Source organism: Toxorhynchites rutilus, chromosome 1 (genome assembly GCF_029784135.1).
Source record: "Toxorhynchites rutilus septentrionalis strain SRP chromosome 1, ASM2978413v1, whole genome shotgun sequence".
NCBI classification, from domain to species: Eukaryota; Metazoa; Arthropoda; class Insecta; order Diptera; family Culicidae; genus Toxorhynchites; species Toxorhynchites rutilus.
Window position 1 is genome coordinate 196,421,466 of NC_073744.1, and position 13,093 is coordinate 196,434,558.

A 13,093-nucleotide genomic window follows, 5' to 3' on the forward strand; every position below is an offset into this window, starting at 1 on the left:
GAAAATGTACAAGAAAATACCTGAAGTATAAAAATTATATAAATTAAATTACTATGTAAATGAAAATTCTAAAAAAATTAGAGAACATACAAAATTTTAAAACATTGCAAAACTATTTTTTTTTACTTTTTTATTATCAGTAAAGTTTTACAAGATTATAATCTGATTTTTTGTCAACCATAGCCTCATCATTTAGTTGAAAATTATGAACAAAGGTGAAGCCTGTTTTGTCGATTTCGCCTGACATTGTTGCCAATCGGTATGATCATCTTGACCCACTCAACTATCGAACTTTTTTCTCGTTGATCATTTGTGATGATCACCAGTCGGTCATAAAATGTTAAGTCAAGCGATATGATAATGCTCAGATTGAGTGTTGCCTCTGTTTTTGGTAAACAGTATGGTCGGCTATGGATCGGTCAGATAAATAGGCTTTTTGGCCTATTAAAAAACAAAAGAGTGTAAGTGTACGAAATGATGACAAAGCGAAACAAAGCGATGACTAACATGATCGAAACACGTCTGGCGACCGAAGAAGATGTTCGGTAATAGAACACTCCATCATACTGAGTATCTGAACTCTCGACTGTCGTTTTATATACCCTCGTCTGGGGTCTTATAGTTATCAAGTAAAAAGCTCATGAGGCGGAAATTTGGAAGGAATTCCATGGCATCGTGGGTGGACGCACGCTGAATTTCACCTCTTCCGAAACGTGCCCCACTGATACTTTTAGTTTCTTGCGCACGTGCCGAATGACCGGCTGCTAACCAAAACACGAATCTCGCCCAACCATTGATTCCGGGTATAAATGATCCCGGGTTCTCGCAGACTCAGCAGAATAGTTTTCATCGACTGATTCAAGATGAGTCCTTTGGGAGTGATACTTGCGTTTGCTGTTGCGATTGTGTCAACCGCCACCATCATTGGGGCGAGCCCTATCAGCTATGAACAGGTCCTCAGCTGCTACCTAGGGCAGTGCAAGCCCGGGCCGGATCCAAGTCAGTGTAAACAGTGCTGCGAAAATCTCGTGCAGCATTTCTTCAAAGACGTGGACACCATCCGGGCTAACTGTATGCAAAATTGCACTGCCAGTGAACCCGCTGTCGTTCCGATGGCCCTCTCATTGGGTGGTACGGTCCAAGATTTGCTGAAGGTGGTAACAACGCTTGTGAACAGTCTTGGATAATGACGCAATTATAAAAATCGGCAACAAAGAATTGAATAAATAAAACAGTTCATAAATTTACATGTTTCTGCCCTCACTATGGAAAGAAAGTCAGTTTTTTTCCCGGAACGTGAAATTCAAATCAATTGTCGCTGCTCATATCTCTCAATTTAGAATATAAAAAGCTACCGCTCCCTGCATCAAACCAGTCAGTCCGCATCCACCAGCAGCTCAACAATGGATCGACGCAAAGTTCTACTATCACTGGGTTTCACTCTCGTAATCACGTGTACAGCCATCCCTGACTACGATGCAAGTGCGTCTTCGGGTCGCTTCCAGCGACAAACGCTCTGTTCACCAGGCCAGTGCAAACAGAACTGTGAACTTCTTGTGCAACGCTTCTTCGAAGACGTGGACGCCATCCGTGACAGGTGTCTTCAAAACTGTAACACCCCTCCCATAACTTCTGACGGAAACATTGCACCAAGCGCTCTCGCCGTGACTACAACCCAAGCGGGGGCCTTGATATCCCAGATCGGACAGGTGGCCGCAGGTGGGGGTGCACCTTCCAACCTCCTGAACCTCATCTCACAGCTACTGAACAACGTCATCAGCCTAGTTTTGAATGTGATCCTCGGGGGAACGCCCGCCGCAAGCGTAACTCAGCTGACGGCGCCGTTACAGGGCGTGATTGGACAGCTGAGTGCACTACCGGCGCGCACAACGACCCTACAGTCGGCGATCAACACCCTGACGCTGATATTCAACGCGCTGCGATCATTGCAGTCCGGCACTTCACCCCTTTCGGTGCTGAATCTGCTGAACTCGTTGGTTCCAACGGTGCTGAACACTGTGAACACTCTCCTGGGAGGGCTACTGGGAGGACTCTTGGGAGGCGGCGGCGGCAGTGCCCCTAGCCTTCCCGTAGTAACCACAGCGGCACCCATTTTGCTAACCACGGTGGCCAACGTCGTGAACAACACAGTTGGTGGTATAACCGGAGCTCTGAACAACACCCTAGGGGGACTGCCGGGTGGTGCGATCGTATCCAACGTCACGAACGTTTTGAACAACACTATCGGGGGTGTAGTGGGTGGTGACATTGGAGGGGTTGTTGGCGGTGCCACTGGGGTGCTGAACAACACTATCGGCGGTGTTGTGGGTGGTGATCTAGGAGATGTTGTGAACAACACAGTTGGTGGTATTACCGGAGTTCTGAACGACACCCTAGGGGGATTGCCGGGCGGTGCGATCCTACCCAACGTCACAAACATTTTGAACAACACTATCGGGGGTGTTGTAGGTGGTGACATAGGAGGGGTAGTGAACAACACCATTGGCGGTGTTGTTGGTGGTGCCACAGGAGTGCTGAACAACACTATCGGTGCGCTGCCAGGTGGTAATGTAGCTGGCGAAGTCTTAACCAACGCTACGAGTGTTCTGAACAACACCATCGGTAGCATCGCTGGTGGTGATGTTGGTGGTGCCGTGGGCGGTGCAATTGGTGTCCTTAACAATACCCTGCCAGCACTACCAGCACTGCCAGTACTGCCAGGTGGTGACATTGTAGGCAGTGTAGTGAACAACACCATTGGAGGGGGAACCCTGCCCGGTATTGTGACCAACCCTCCTACAGGTGTTATTACTAACCCAATATTAAACAATACGATAGGTCCGATTTTGGGCGCTGTGACGAATAATACAATCGGCATCCCAGGTATCACACCACTCGGTCTCTCATACATTAGTAGTCTATACATTTAACAGTTCAAATTCGTCGTAGTCATAGCTGATATGATATTACCCTAACTTCAAGAGAATAAATAATTATGTACACCGACTGCTCTTATCATTTCCTTAAACTGAGAGAAAAGAAAGAGATCAGGAAGTCATTGTGCTTCCCTGTTTGGAACGTGCTCACGGAGCTCTCCGCATGTGTTGCATCACATTGCTTCATCAAAATTTCCGCCCAAACAGACGCACAAACTAAATAAGAAGCGCGTTTCGAAGGGGATTCGGATCAGTTCCCAGTGCAGAGCTCGTGATGAATCTCCCCACGGTCATATCCATCTCCGCTCTGATTACCATGGTTGCCACCATGGAACTCGATGATGCCTATCAAAAGATCGTAAGTAGGTATCTTGCGGCAGTCGACAGCTGCATCCCATTTGTTCCAACCCATCCGGAGATCGAGAATGAAACAGTGAGCACTCTTCCTGGTATCTCTACCACAACCCCCGCCAGTGTTGAAGAGCTCGACTACTCGGAATCATCCCAATCGAGCTCGTCGGAATCGCAATCCATGGAGGACGAAGACGACTCCGAACCACTGCAAGTGATCCTTTCGAATATCACATCCGCTACGCAGTCCCTCGCAAGCAGCCCACTCGGTCCCATTCCCCAGTTGAACAAACTACCGATCCTCAATGGACAACTGGCACAGCTGGTACTGGGTGTAATCTCGGAGAACGCGATCCCCTCGGCGATACCTTTGGCAACGCTGACGGATATTATCCGGGACCTGCGAACAGCACTCGGTCTCACGTTGGATCTCACCAACAGTGGCTTCGATCTTCCCCTTCCATCAGTGCTCGACGCAATAATTGTGATCGAACGCCGACTGATCGTCATTCTGAGTGACGGCATTGAATCTCCGACGGTGGCACTGCGGGCGCTGAATTTACTGCGTCACAAACTGACCGGGCTGACGGACATGCTCACCGCCATTGCGGAGCTGGATGAGACGTTTTGAGCGGCGGGTGAAAAATGTATGAAGTGCGCTGTGTGATTATTAAAGTTATTGAAGAATTGAAGTACAAATGTTTGTAAAGCATTCTTATCCGAAACTCAAAAACTAATCGATCATCCCTCATTAATCATAGTATCATAAATGAGAAACGAAAAATTGTAAAAATTAGAAAAAAAATGGAAAAACATAAATATTATGAAAATTAGAAAAATTTGCAAAAGTAGAAAATAAAAAAAAAAATACACAAATTATACAATAGAAAAATAAGTAAAAAGTAAAATTATCAAGATTACAAGAGATGAGATTAATTAAGATGACAAGAATTAAAAAAATATATAAACAGGAAAACATTGAACAATAAGAATAAAATATGTTCAGAGATACAACATAAATAAAAACCGTTAAAATAATTAGAAAAATGAAAAATTGAAAAAGATTAGAAAAATAAAAAATACAAAATTCAAAATAGATAGAAAATCGAAAAAAAAATCGTTAACAATAACAATAAAAAAATAGAAAAATTTAAAAAAAAAATGAAAAAAGCCATCCCGGAGATGGCTGTCTGTCGTCAGCTCTCCTTTTTTCCCATTTATTTATTTATCAGGTTCATTTGCATTTTATCTGTAACAGAGCCGGGTTTTAATCGTGTACATGTACATATGTTTATGTTTCTATAAATTGTAAATTACACAGCTCTCCTTTGTCGCGATTGGATTTATATAGTGAGTGCACGTTTTTTCATCAAATACGATCCTCTATCACCTATCACCAGGTTTCGGATACGTGTAATTATTGTTTAATGAAAAAGTTGTTTCTTGACTTCAAGAGGATGAATCAAAAATTAAATTGTTCTCTTATATTCAAAGAAAGAAAGATAAAAAATGTTTACCATTCGGTTATATGTATATAATCGTATATAATCGAGGCCGCCCTGTACAACACTGAAAAATGAAAAAAAAACAACAAAAAATGAGAAATTAGGAAATTTTTAAAAGTTTGAAAACAATAGAATAAACAAAAAAATAAAGATAGATGAAAAATCGGATGGATAGAAATTTTTAAAAATATTAGCGAAATAAAAAAAGTGTGAAATTTCAAAACTTTGAACAGAAATAAACAAATTCAAAGAATGTTAAAAGAATAAATAGCAAATTAGACAAATTTTAAACGCTTGAAACAAATATAAATTTAAATATAAGGCTATTAGGCTATGGTATTTTTTTTCAAACTGGAAAACAACAGATACACAAACATCGAAAATATTTAAAAAAAATACAAAAATCTCAAAAGAATTGAAAAACCTATGCTTTATATTAGAATTTGGAGTTAAGAATAACAAATGGGAAATTACAAATGAGCAATAAGCAATAAGAAAAAAAACAGAAGAAACAGAAGGTAAAAATATTGAAAAAAAAAGTTTCTTATTCATTTCTATTTCATTAATAATCTTTTCTTTTGAAATTAAAATAAAACATAAGCTACCACTAGTTTTGTAGATTTATTGTTGTTTTAATAATTTTTTTTTCTAACTGTTTATATTTTTCTAATTTCTCTAATTTTTTTTGTGGTTTAAAAAATATATAAAAGAAATCATAAAAGAGAGCTAGGAGATATTTTTTTGAAATAGAAAAAAAACTAGAATAATTAGTGAAATTAGAAGAATTCAGGAAAATGAGAAAAATTCAAAATTAACAAAAATAGCAAAATTAAAGAAAAACCGGAAAAATAGAACAATATGTGAAAAAAAAATAAATCAAAATATAAAACAATACAATATTAACTTTAAATTAGAATTTAGAAAGAAACAAAAATTACAACAACAAAAAAAAAATTTGAGGATATGAGAAAGATGAATTATAAAAACCTAGAATTAGAAAAAACAGAAAAATTACAAAAATTTAAACAAATCAACAAAGTATAGAAATTGAGGAATTGAAGAGAAATTGAAAAACTACACCAATATGTAAATTTTACAAAATTAGAAAAAAATGAGAATTCGAAAAAAAAAACCGAAATGAAAATTCGAAAGATGGGAAAAATAAAAAACTCCAAAAAAATAAACCAACCAGAAAATTTATAAAAACTATAAAAAGTGCAAAAATGGAAGATTTTTTTTATCTGTATTATAGTGACTTTCAACTCATTTGGCTGGTTCGTCACTTTTTACTTCCATTTTTGGAAGAATGTCGGGAGTGAGAATTGAACTCGTGACCTTTAGCGTGGGAGGCATGGATGTTACCACTACGCCAGATCGCCTCCACAAAAAATGGAAGATGAAAAAATAATTGAAAGAAAGAATTATGAAAATATGAACATCTAAAATTAAAAAGATCTGAAAAAAATAAAAGATGGAAAATTACAACAAGAAAAAGAAAATTAGAAAAAATATATATAGGTTAGAAAAACTAGAAAAGTCAGAATAATTACAGATATTTGGAAAAAAATTAAAAATTAGAGAAAATAAAAAAAAAGTATAGAAATACTAGTCGAAGCTGATTATATGCAATTTTTGACTCGATTATAAACAGTTGAAAAGATGTTAGATGACTTATTTTAGGAAAATATTGAATATTAAGATGTACGGCGACCGGTGGAGTAAAATCGTGGTTTTCTGATTATTCTAATTGAAGGTTCATCAATGAACTTGATCATGCATTTTTGTGAGAAAATTAAGAATAACAAAAGCCACTAACTTTTGAGTTTCCAAAATATTGTTAGCATCCTATATTAAATATTCTTATCTTTCTAACGGAATCGTCATACATAGCGTTCTTTTTGAAGTAGAGCCAGTTTAAAGCTAAGAGAGCCCCTCAAATATTTAAAAAAAATATATATATCCGTCCTCATTCATTTCTTTTTAATTCATTATCTATTCTCTTGAAATTGAGATAAAACATTAGCTACGACTTGTTTTGTATGTTTTTTTCTTAATTTTCATAATTTTTGATTTTTCTTTTAACTGTTGAAGTTTTTTTTTCTGTTTGTCTAATGTTTTTAATTCCTCTATTTTTCGTGTTTTTTTTTGTAATTGAAATAAATCAGAATTTTTTTCTTTAAATAGGAAAAACTGAAATAGTTGAAAAAAAAACGAACTAGGAGAACAAGCAATAATATATAATAATAATATAAATAATAATTTTCAACAAAAATATAAAAATTTACGAAAAACTGGAAAAATAAAACAACATGAGATTTTTTTTTAACTAGAATTTAAAAACCTGCAGAAAAAAAAGAACTGAAAAACATTACGAAAATTATTATTTTTAAATTAGAATTTAGACAAAATTTGTAAATATATGAAATTTTTATTCTTATATTTATTTCATATTTCATTCATTTTCTGTTCCCTTTATATTAAAATAACAAATTAACTACGACTAATTCTGTATATTTTTGTGAATTTTCGTTATTTTAGCATTTTTTATTTATTCCAGCTATTAGAATTCTTCTATTTTTCTGATTTCACTAATTTTTGCATTTTTGTAATTAAAAAAAATAAAATAAAGAAAGGAAATTTAGAAACACTGAAAAATATAATTAAAAACATAAAACATAAAACATGAAAAATTGGAAAAAAATATTCATTCATAATTTATTCGTAGTCTATTCATTGTTCATTAAATGAGTAAATTATACGACTACGGCCAGTTTTATGTAATTTTTGTTTTTCGCAAAAAATCTGATTCACGGTTTTTCCTTTTTTTGAATATAATTAACTGTACAATGAAGTAAATCAAAGATCATAAAAATTATTCGAAAATTTTTATCTATTATTTTCAATGAAGTAATTCAAAGATCATAAAAATTATTCGAGAATTCGAAAAAATTGAGAAAAAGAAAACATAGAGACATAAGTAAAAATTAAAGAAATTGGAAAAATATATTTTACAACTCAATATTTTACAAATACAATAAATTGAAAAATCGAAAAAATCTTAACAATTTGGAAAAAATAAGAATAAAAAAAAAAAAGAAAAACAAAAATATCGATAATTCTGAAAAATAGATAAATTTTATTTTTTGTTTTCAAAATAAGAAAAACTGTTTAAATATAATACAAATACAAATCAATGAAAGAACTAGAAAGAATAAAAACAAAATTTTTGAAATTTTAAAAAATGCATTGGAAATTCAAGCAAAAATGGTCAATTAGCAAGAATAGTGAATAAGAAAAAAATGAAAAAATGTTAAAATTAGAGCAAATGGAAATAATAAGCAAAATTACAAAAAAAAAGGAAAAAATTGAAAAATGTCAAATGTACAAATAAAATAAATTTCAAAAAATTACGGAAATATGAAATTTTGAAACAAGACACTAGAAATTAGGTGTAAGAAATGAGAAAAAATGTGAAACATTTCAAATGATAGTTTTTCAACAGTTAGCAATAATTAGAAAACTGAAAAAAAATTAAGAAAATAACTTCTGAAAAATCAGAAAACCAAAAAAAAAAACAGAAGAATTCAAAATCGAAAACCTAGAACTTTTTGATAATCAAAAGAGTTAGCAACATGAAAAATGCATTAGTAAATTTGAAAAAAATGTTAAATCAGAAAGGAATGGAAAATTTGAAAAAATGGAACATAATATAAAAATAATGTAGATATAGTCGAAGAAAAATTACAATTATTACAAAAAATAAGAAAACATTTTTTTTAATAAAAAAGTCACAGGAGGGTTGTGTCCGAGACACGACCGCATAGTTGACGTAGGATTCCGTTAGGCTATCTCTTGATTTTGGATTTTGTTTGAACATCGTTAAACTTTTTGATGATGATTTGATGATGATGACAGAAGTATGGTAAACAGTCGTAGGGTGGTGCGTATCAGATAGGAGATGCCGAAATGGAATGAGATATGTTGAAAACCGCCGTCTGCGACCCTAGACGAGATGCCTCCTGTGTTATGTATGGATGAAATAAAAAAAAAACCCACCAATGTAAAATAAGATAATTATCAATAACGAACACAATTACCAAATTTTCTCATCAGTAAAAACATGTTACTTTAATATAGAGAAAACATATTTGAAATGGAAAAGGTAATTTTGTTTTAAAATCTTTACTTTCTGAATATTTATGAAACCCAATGCGAATTTTAATTGCCTAATACTATATGTAGAGCATATGAGAAATCACTTTTTCCAATATTTCTTCACTTTCCCAATTTTTTCTCGCCGCATGAACTTTCCTTGGGTGAAACTGAGCACAACAAAACAGACAGCTTAACCAAACGTCCCGTTCTCGAGCGGGAACACACATTGGTTTCCATTTATGAAAATTGAAATAAATCGTTTCATATATCGAATCGTTTTTAACACAACTGCTACCATATACAATTTTACAACCAAACAAGCAAACCACATTAAAGTTCCAAATTTAAATTTATTGCATATATTTGCAATGTCAATTTCTCTCGGACACCTTGGTTTTGACGTATCTGTTATGAAGCACATTTCGGTGGGAATAAAAGCTCCCCCTACTTTCATGTATTTGCAATGTCGATTTCCCTCAGGCAGCTTGGTTTTGATGTCTCTGTTAGGGAACCGCCACATGTATCGTCAATTTCGAATAATTAGAAGCGGATATTTCCGTTAGGGAAGAAGTTGAGATTTTTCAATTGTTCGATAGTTAGTTTCATGACATATATTATTTTATTCAATATAAAAAATTGTTATGGAGTGCCGAAATCGATTGACGCAAAAATTTCATCAATCCATCATGAAATGACTGAGCAATAAGCGTTTGAAATTGGACAATTTTCACGATGTGCTCGATTTTCGATTTTCAATTTGTACCCCAATGTTTTCCCGGAAGACGTAATCCTACGTCAAAAACTACGAGAATTTTAAACTAGATACTAGAAATGAGGAATGAGCGACAATAAAGCGACTTCACAGTAGTTTCCTAACCAATTGTTAGTGTCCAATGCTAATTGAATGGAACGAGTGAGCTATGGGCAAAAATGAGATACAAAAAAAAGAAAGAACATTCAGAAAAATCACAAAAATTACAAAAAATACAAAAAAATACAAAAATGAACAGTATAAAATATATTGAGAATTTGCAAAAAAAAATTCAATTGGAAATTTGACAAAAAACCTAAAATTGTTTTCCCTCTATATGAACAAAATAAAAAATTTAAAATATTGAGAGATTAGAAAAATTAAGTTCAGAAGTATGTGCTCCCGTGGCCGAGTGGTTAGCGTCACACCTAACATGCCGGGGGTTCGGGTTCGATTCCCATTCTGGTCGGGGAAATATTTCGTCAAAGAAATTCCCTCCGATTTGTGCAGTGGTAACGCGTATTCTATAGCTTGTCACTCAGAATGCATTCAAGGCGTGTTATTTAGCATAGAAATCTCAACTAAGTACTAATAAAAATGACGCAAGTAATACTACGTTGAGACGGCGAAGTTCCTCTAGGAACGTGAGTGCCAATTAAGAAGAAGAAGAAGAAGAAGCAAAAGCAGAAGATGAAACATAAGCAGAAGAAGAAGCAGAAGCAGAAGAAGAAGCAGAAGCAGAAGAAGAAGCAGAAGCAGAAGAAGAAGTTCAGAAGTATTAGGAAACAATTAAACAAAAAAAAATAATTGAAAAAAAGGAAAATTAGGAATATTTGAATTTATAAACTACACACCAGAAATGAAGAATGAAGAATGGGAAATGGGAAAAAATAGAGGTTTTTCAGCTGAATTGTCTAGTGCTGAGTGATAGTTTGAAGTTTCGAAAGGGGTGAAAATTAAAAAAATTAAGAGAAATGAGAAAAATTCCAAATTAAAAGATTAAAAAAGTTAAGTTGGAAAAAAAATTGGAAAAAATCCGAAAAATCAGTAAAATTTAGAAAATTAACAGAATAAAAACATCAATTCTTCCTGAACAACAAAATTGAAAAATGCAAAAAAAAACTACACAGAATACAAAACAAACAAAAATTAAAAAAAACGAAAACAAATTAGAGTTTTTTTTTAATAAAAATTTAAAATAGGAATGCTCACCTTCTCGTTTGGAAAGTGGTCAAACATATTTGGAAATTAATCTAATTGGGGCGTCTTATTCAGCCTGCTGTATCATACAGGTATTACCTACCGGATGATGACTTCTTTCGTTCAATGACACTCGGCCTGGCTTAACAGCACTCAGGGTCTGGTCTTATGAAGAAGTGAAAATTAGATCGTCTCCGAAAGTTGACGTGGAACATTGAGAGCACAAGGCAGACAATCGGATAACCCCGTCCGGGATATCTTAGGTAGCCGGGATCCTGATCTTCTGCTTCATCTATACCTGTTCCTCAGAAACGCTGATGTCAACGTTTAATGATGTTTCCTTCGTTGTGTCCCCGTTTCATATCCCTCCTATCCGATCGATAAACTTTTACTTAAAGGGTGTGTCACATCACATTGCATCACGGAAAAAACGCTGTAGAAATTCGCCCAGTAGACCGATCCTTTTGAAAATTTTAGACAGTAAAATAAAAACTATTAAACAACTTTTGGCATTTTCTTTTTATTCATACTTCGATCCCAAGCCCGTATGCTCGCACCTTCCTCTTTACCCCGTCCATAAGGTTCTGTACAACGTCAGGTTGTAATTTTTTTTGAACAGAAATTCATTTTCTCTTGAAGTCCGCCTCCGATTTGACAACTTTTGGGTTCTTCCGGAGGGCCTGCTTCATAATCGCCCAATATTTCTCTATTGGGCGAAGCTCCGGCGCTTTGGGCGGGTTCATTTCCTTTGGCACGAAGGTGACCCCTTGGCTTCGTACCACTCCAACACGTCCTTTGAATAGTGGCACGAAGCGAGATCCGGCCAGAAGATGGTCGGGCCCTCGTGCTGCTTCAATAGTGGTAGTAAGCGCTTCTGTAGGCACTTCTTAAGGTAAACCTGCCCGTTTACCGTGCCGGTCATCACGAAGGGGGCGCTCCGCTTTCCGCAAGAGCAGATCGCTTGCCACACCATGTACTTTTTGGCAAACTTGGATAGTTTCTGCTTGCGAATCTCCTCCGGAACGCTGAAATTGTCCTCTGCGGAGAAGAACAACATGCCCGGCAGTTGACGAAAGTCCGCTTTGACGTAGGTTTCGTCGTCCATTACCAGGCAATGCGACTTCGTCAGCATTTCGGTGTACAGCTTCCGGGCTCGCGTCTTCCCCACCATGTTTTGCCTTTCGTCGCGGTTAGGAGCCTTCTTAACCTTGTATGTACGCAGGCCCTCCCGCTGCTTGGTCCGCTGGACGAATGAACTTGACAAATTCAGCTTATTGGCGACATCCCGGACCGAACTTCTCGGATCACGTCTAAACTGCTTAACTACGCGCTTGTGATCTTTTTCACTGACGGAGCATCCATTTTTGCCGTTCTTCACCTTCCGGTCGATGGTTAGGTTCTCGAAGTATCGTTTTAGTACTCTGCTGACCGTGGATTGGACGATTCCCAGCATCTTACCGATGTCCCGATGTGACAACTCTGGATTCTCGAAATGAGTGCACAGGATTAATTCACGACGCTCTTTTTCGTTCGACGACATTTTTCCAAATTTACGAAAAATTGACAGTGAAGCATGGCCAACGTGATCTATACACTCTTATCTGATTATAAGCTGAAGCTGAAGATATAATTCCTAAAAATTAAATTTCTACAGCGTTTTTTCCGTGATGCAATTTGATGTGACACACCCTTTAGTCGCGGCAATACATACACACACTCTTTACAGATGCACGGGCCGAAGGTTGTGCAGTCCACTGATCATTCAACAAGAGCCAAAGGTTGTACCGCTCATGACAACTCTACACGAGCTGATGATTGCGCCGGCTAGTGACCATTCTATCCTGGATTCCTCGAGTCGAGAAAGACGCACCACGCTAGATATGGGGTACAGACTAGGGGGGCGTTGCTGATTAATGGTCAGCTGCATCCCAATAGGAAGTATCCCGTGTCGGGCACATAGTTGTAAGACAAAAATTGTCAAAATATTGGACTCCCGGCCCCGTCAGGCTAACGCTACATGTGCCTTAATAAAATATATATTTTGGGAAAAAAATGGAAGAAATAATGCCAATAAAGAGAAATGGCAAAACAAAGGAATAACGGTTTTTGACAATAACTTGAAAGTAACTTGAAATATTGTACCACCTGAGCCTTATGGCTAGAACTCATGGTGTCAATGATATCGTATCCTAAAA

The 13,093-nt window shown here is 36.0% G+C and overlaps 2 protein-coding genes across 3 annotated transcripts in view; one reads left to right on the top strand and one right to left on the bottom strand.

Moving 5' to 3' along the window:
• The window catches only part of LOC129762175 (mitochondrial cardiolipin hydrolase-like), a 332,776-nt gene that overhangs the window by 159,479 nt on the left and 160,204 nt on the right, over positions 1-13,093 (bottom strand). Inside the window, exon 3 of one of the 2 annotated variants that reach the window (XR_008740563.1) lies at positions 4,805-4,856. The exons of the other annotated variant lie outside the window; for it this stretch is intronic. The gene's annotated coding sequence lies outside the window, so the exon portion shown is untranslated. The remainder of the gene's footprint in view (positions 1-4,804; positions 4,857-13,093) is intronic. 2 annotated transcript variants of the gene reach the window in all.
• LOC129761686 (elastin-like) lies at positions 1,404-2,930 on the top strand. The gene has a single exon (XM_055759420.1). The coding sequence runs from the start codon at positions 1,404-1,406 to the stop codon at positions 2,928-2,930; it is 1,527 nt and encodes a 508-aa protein (XP_055615395.1).

What these genes read in the sequence shown, in the direction of transcription:
- LOC129761686 (XM_055759420.1), top strand. Translation starts at nt 1,404, where the DNA reads ATGGATCGACGCAAAGTTCTACTATCACTGGGTTTCACTCTCGTAATC.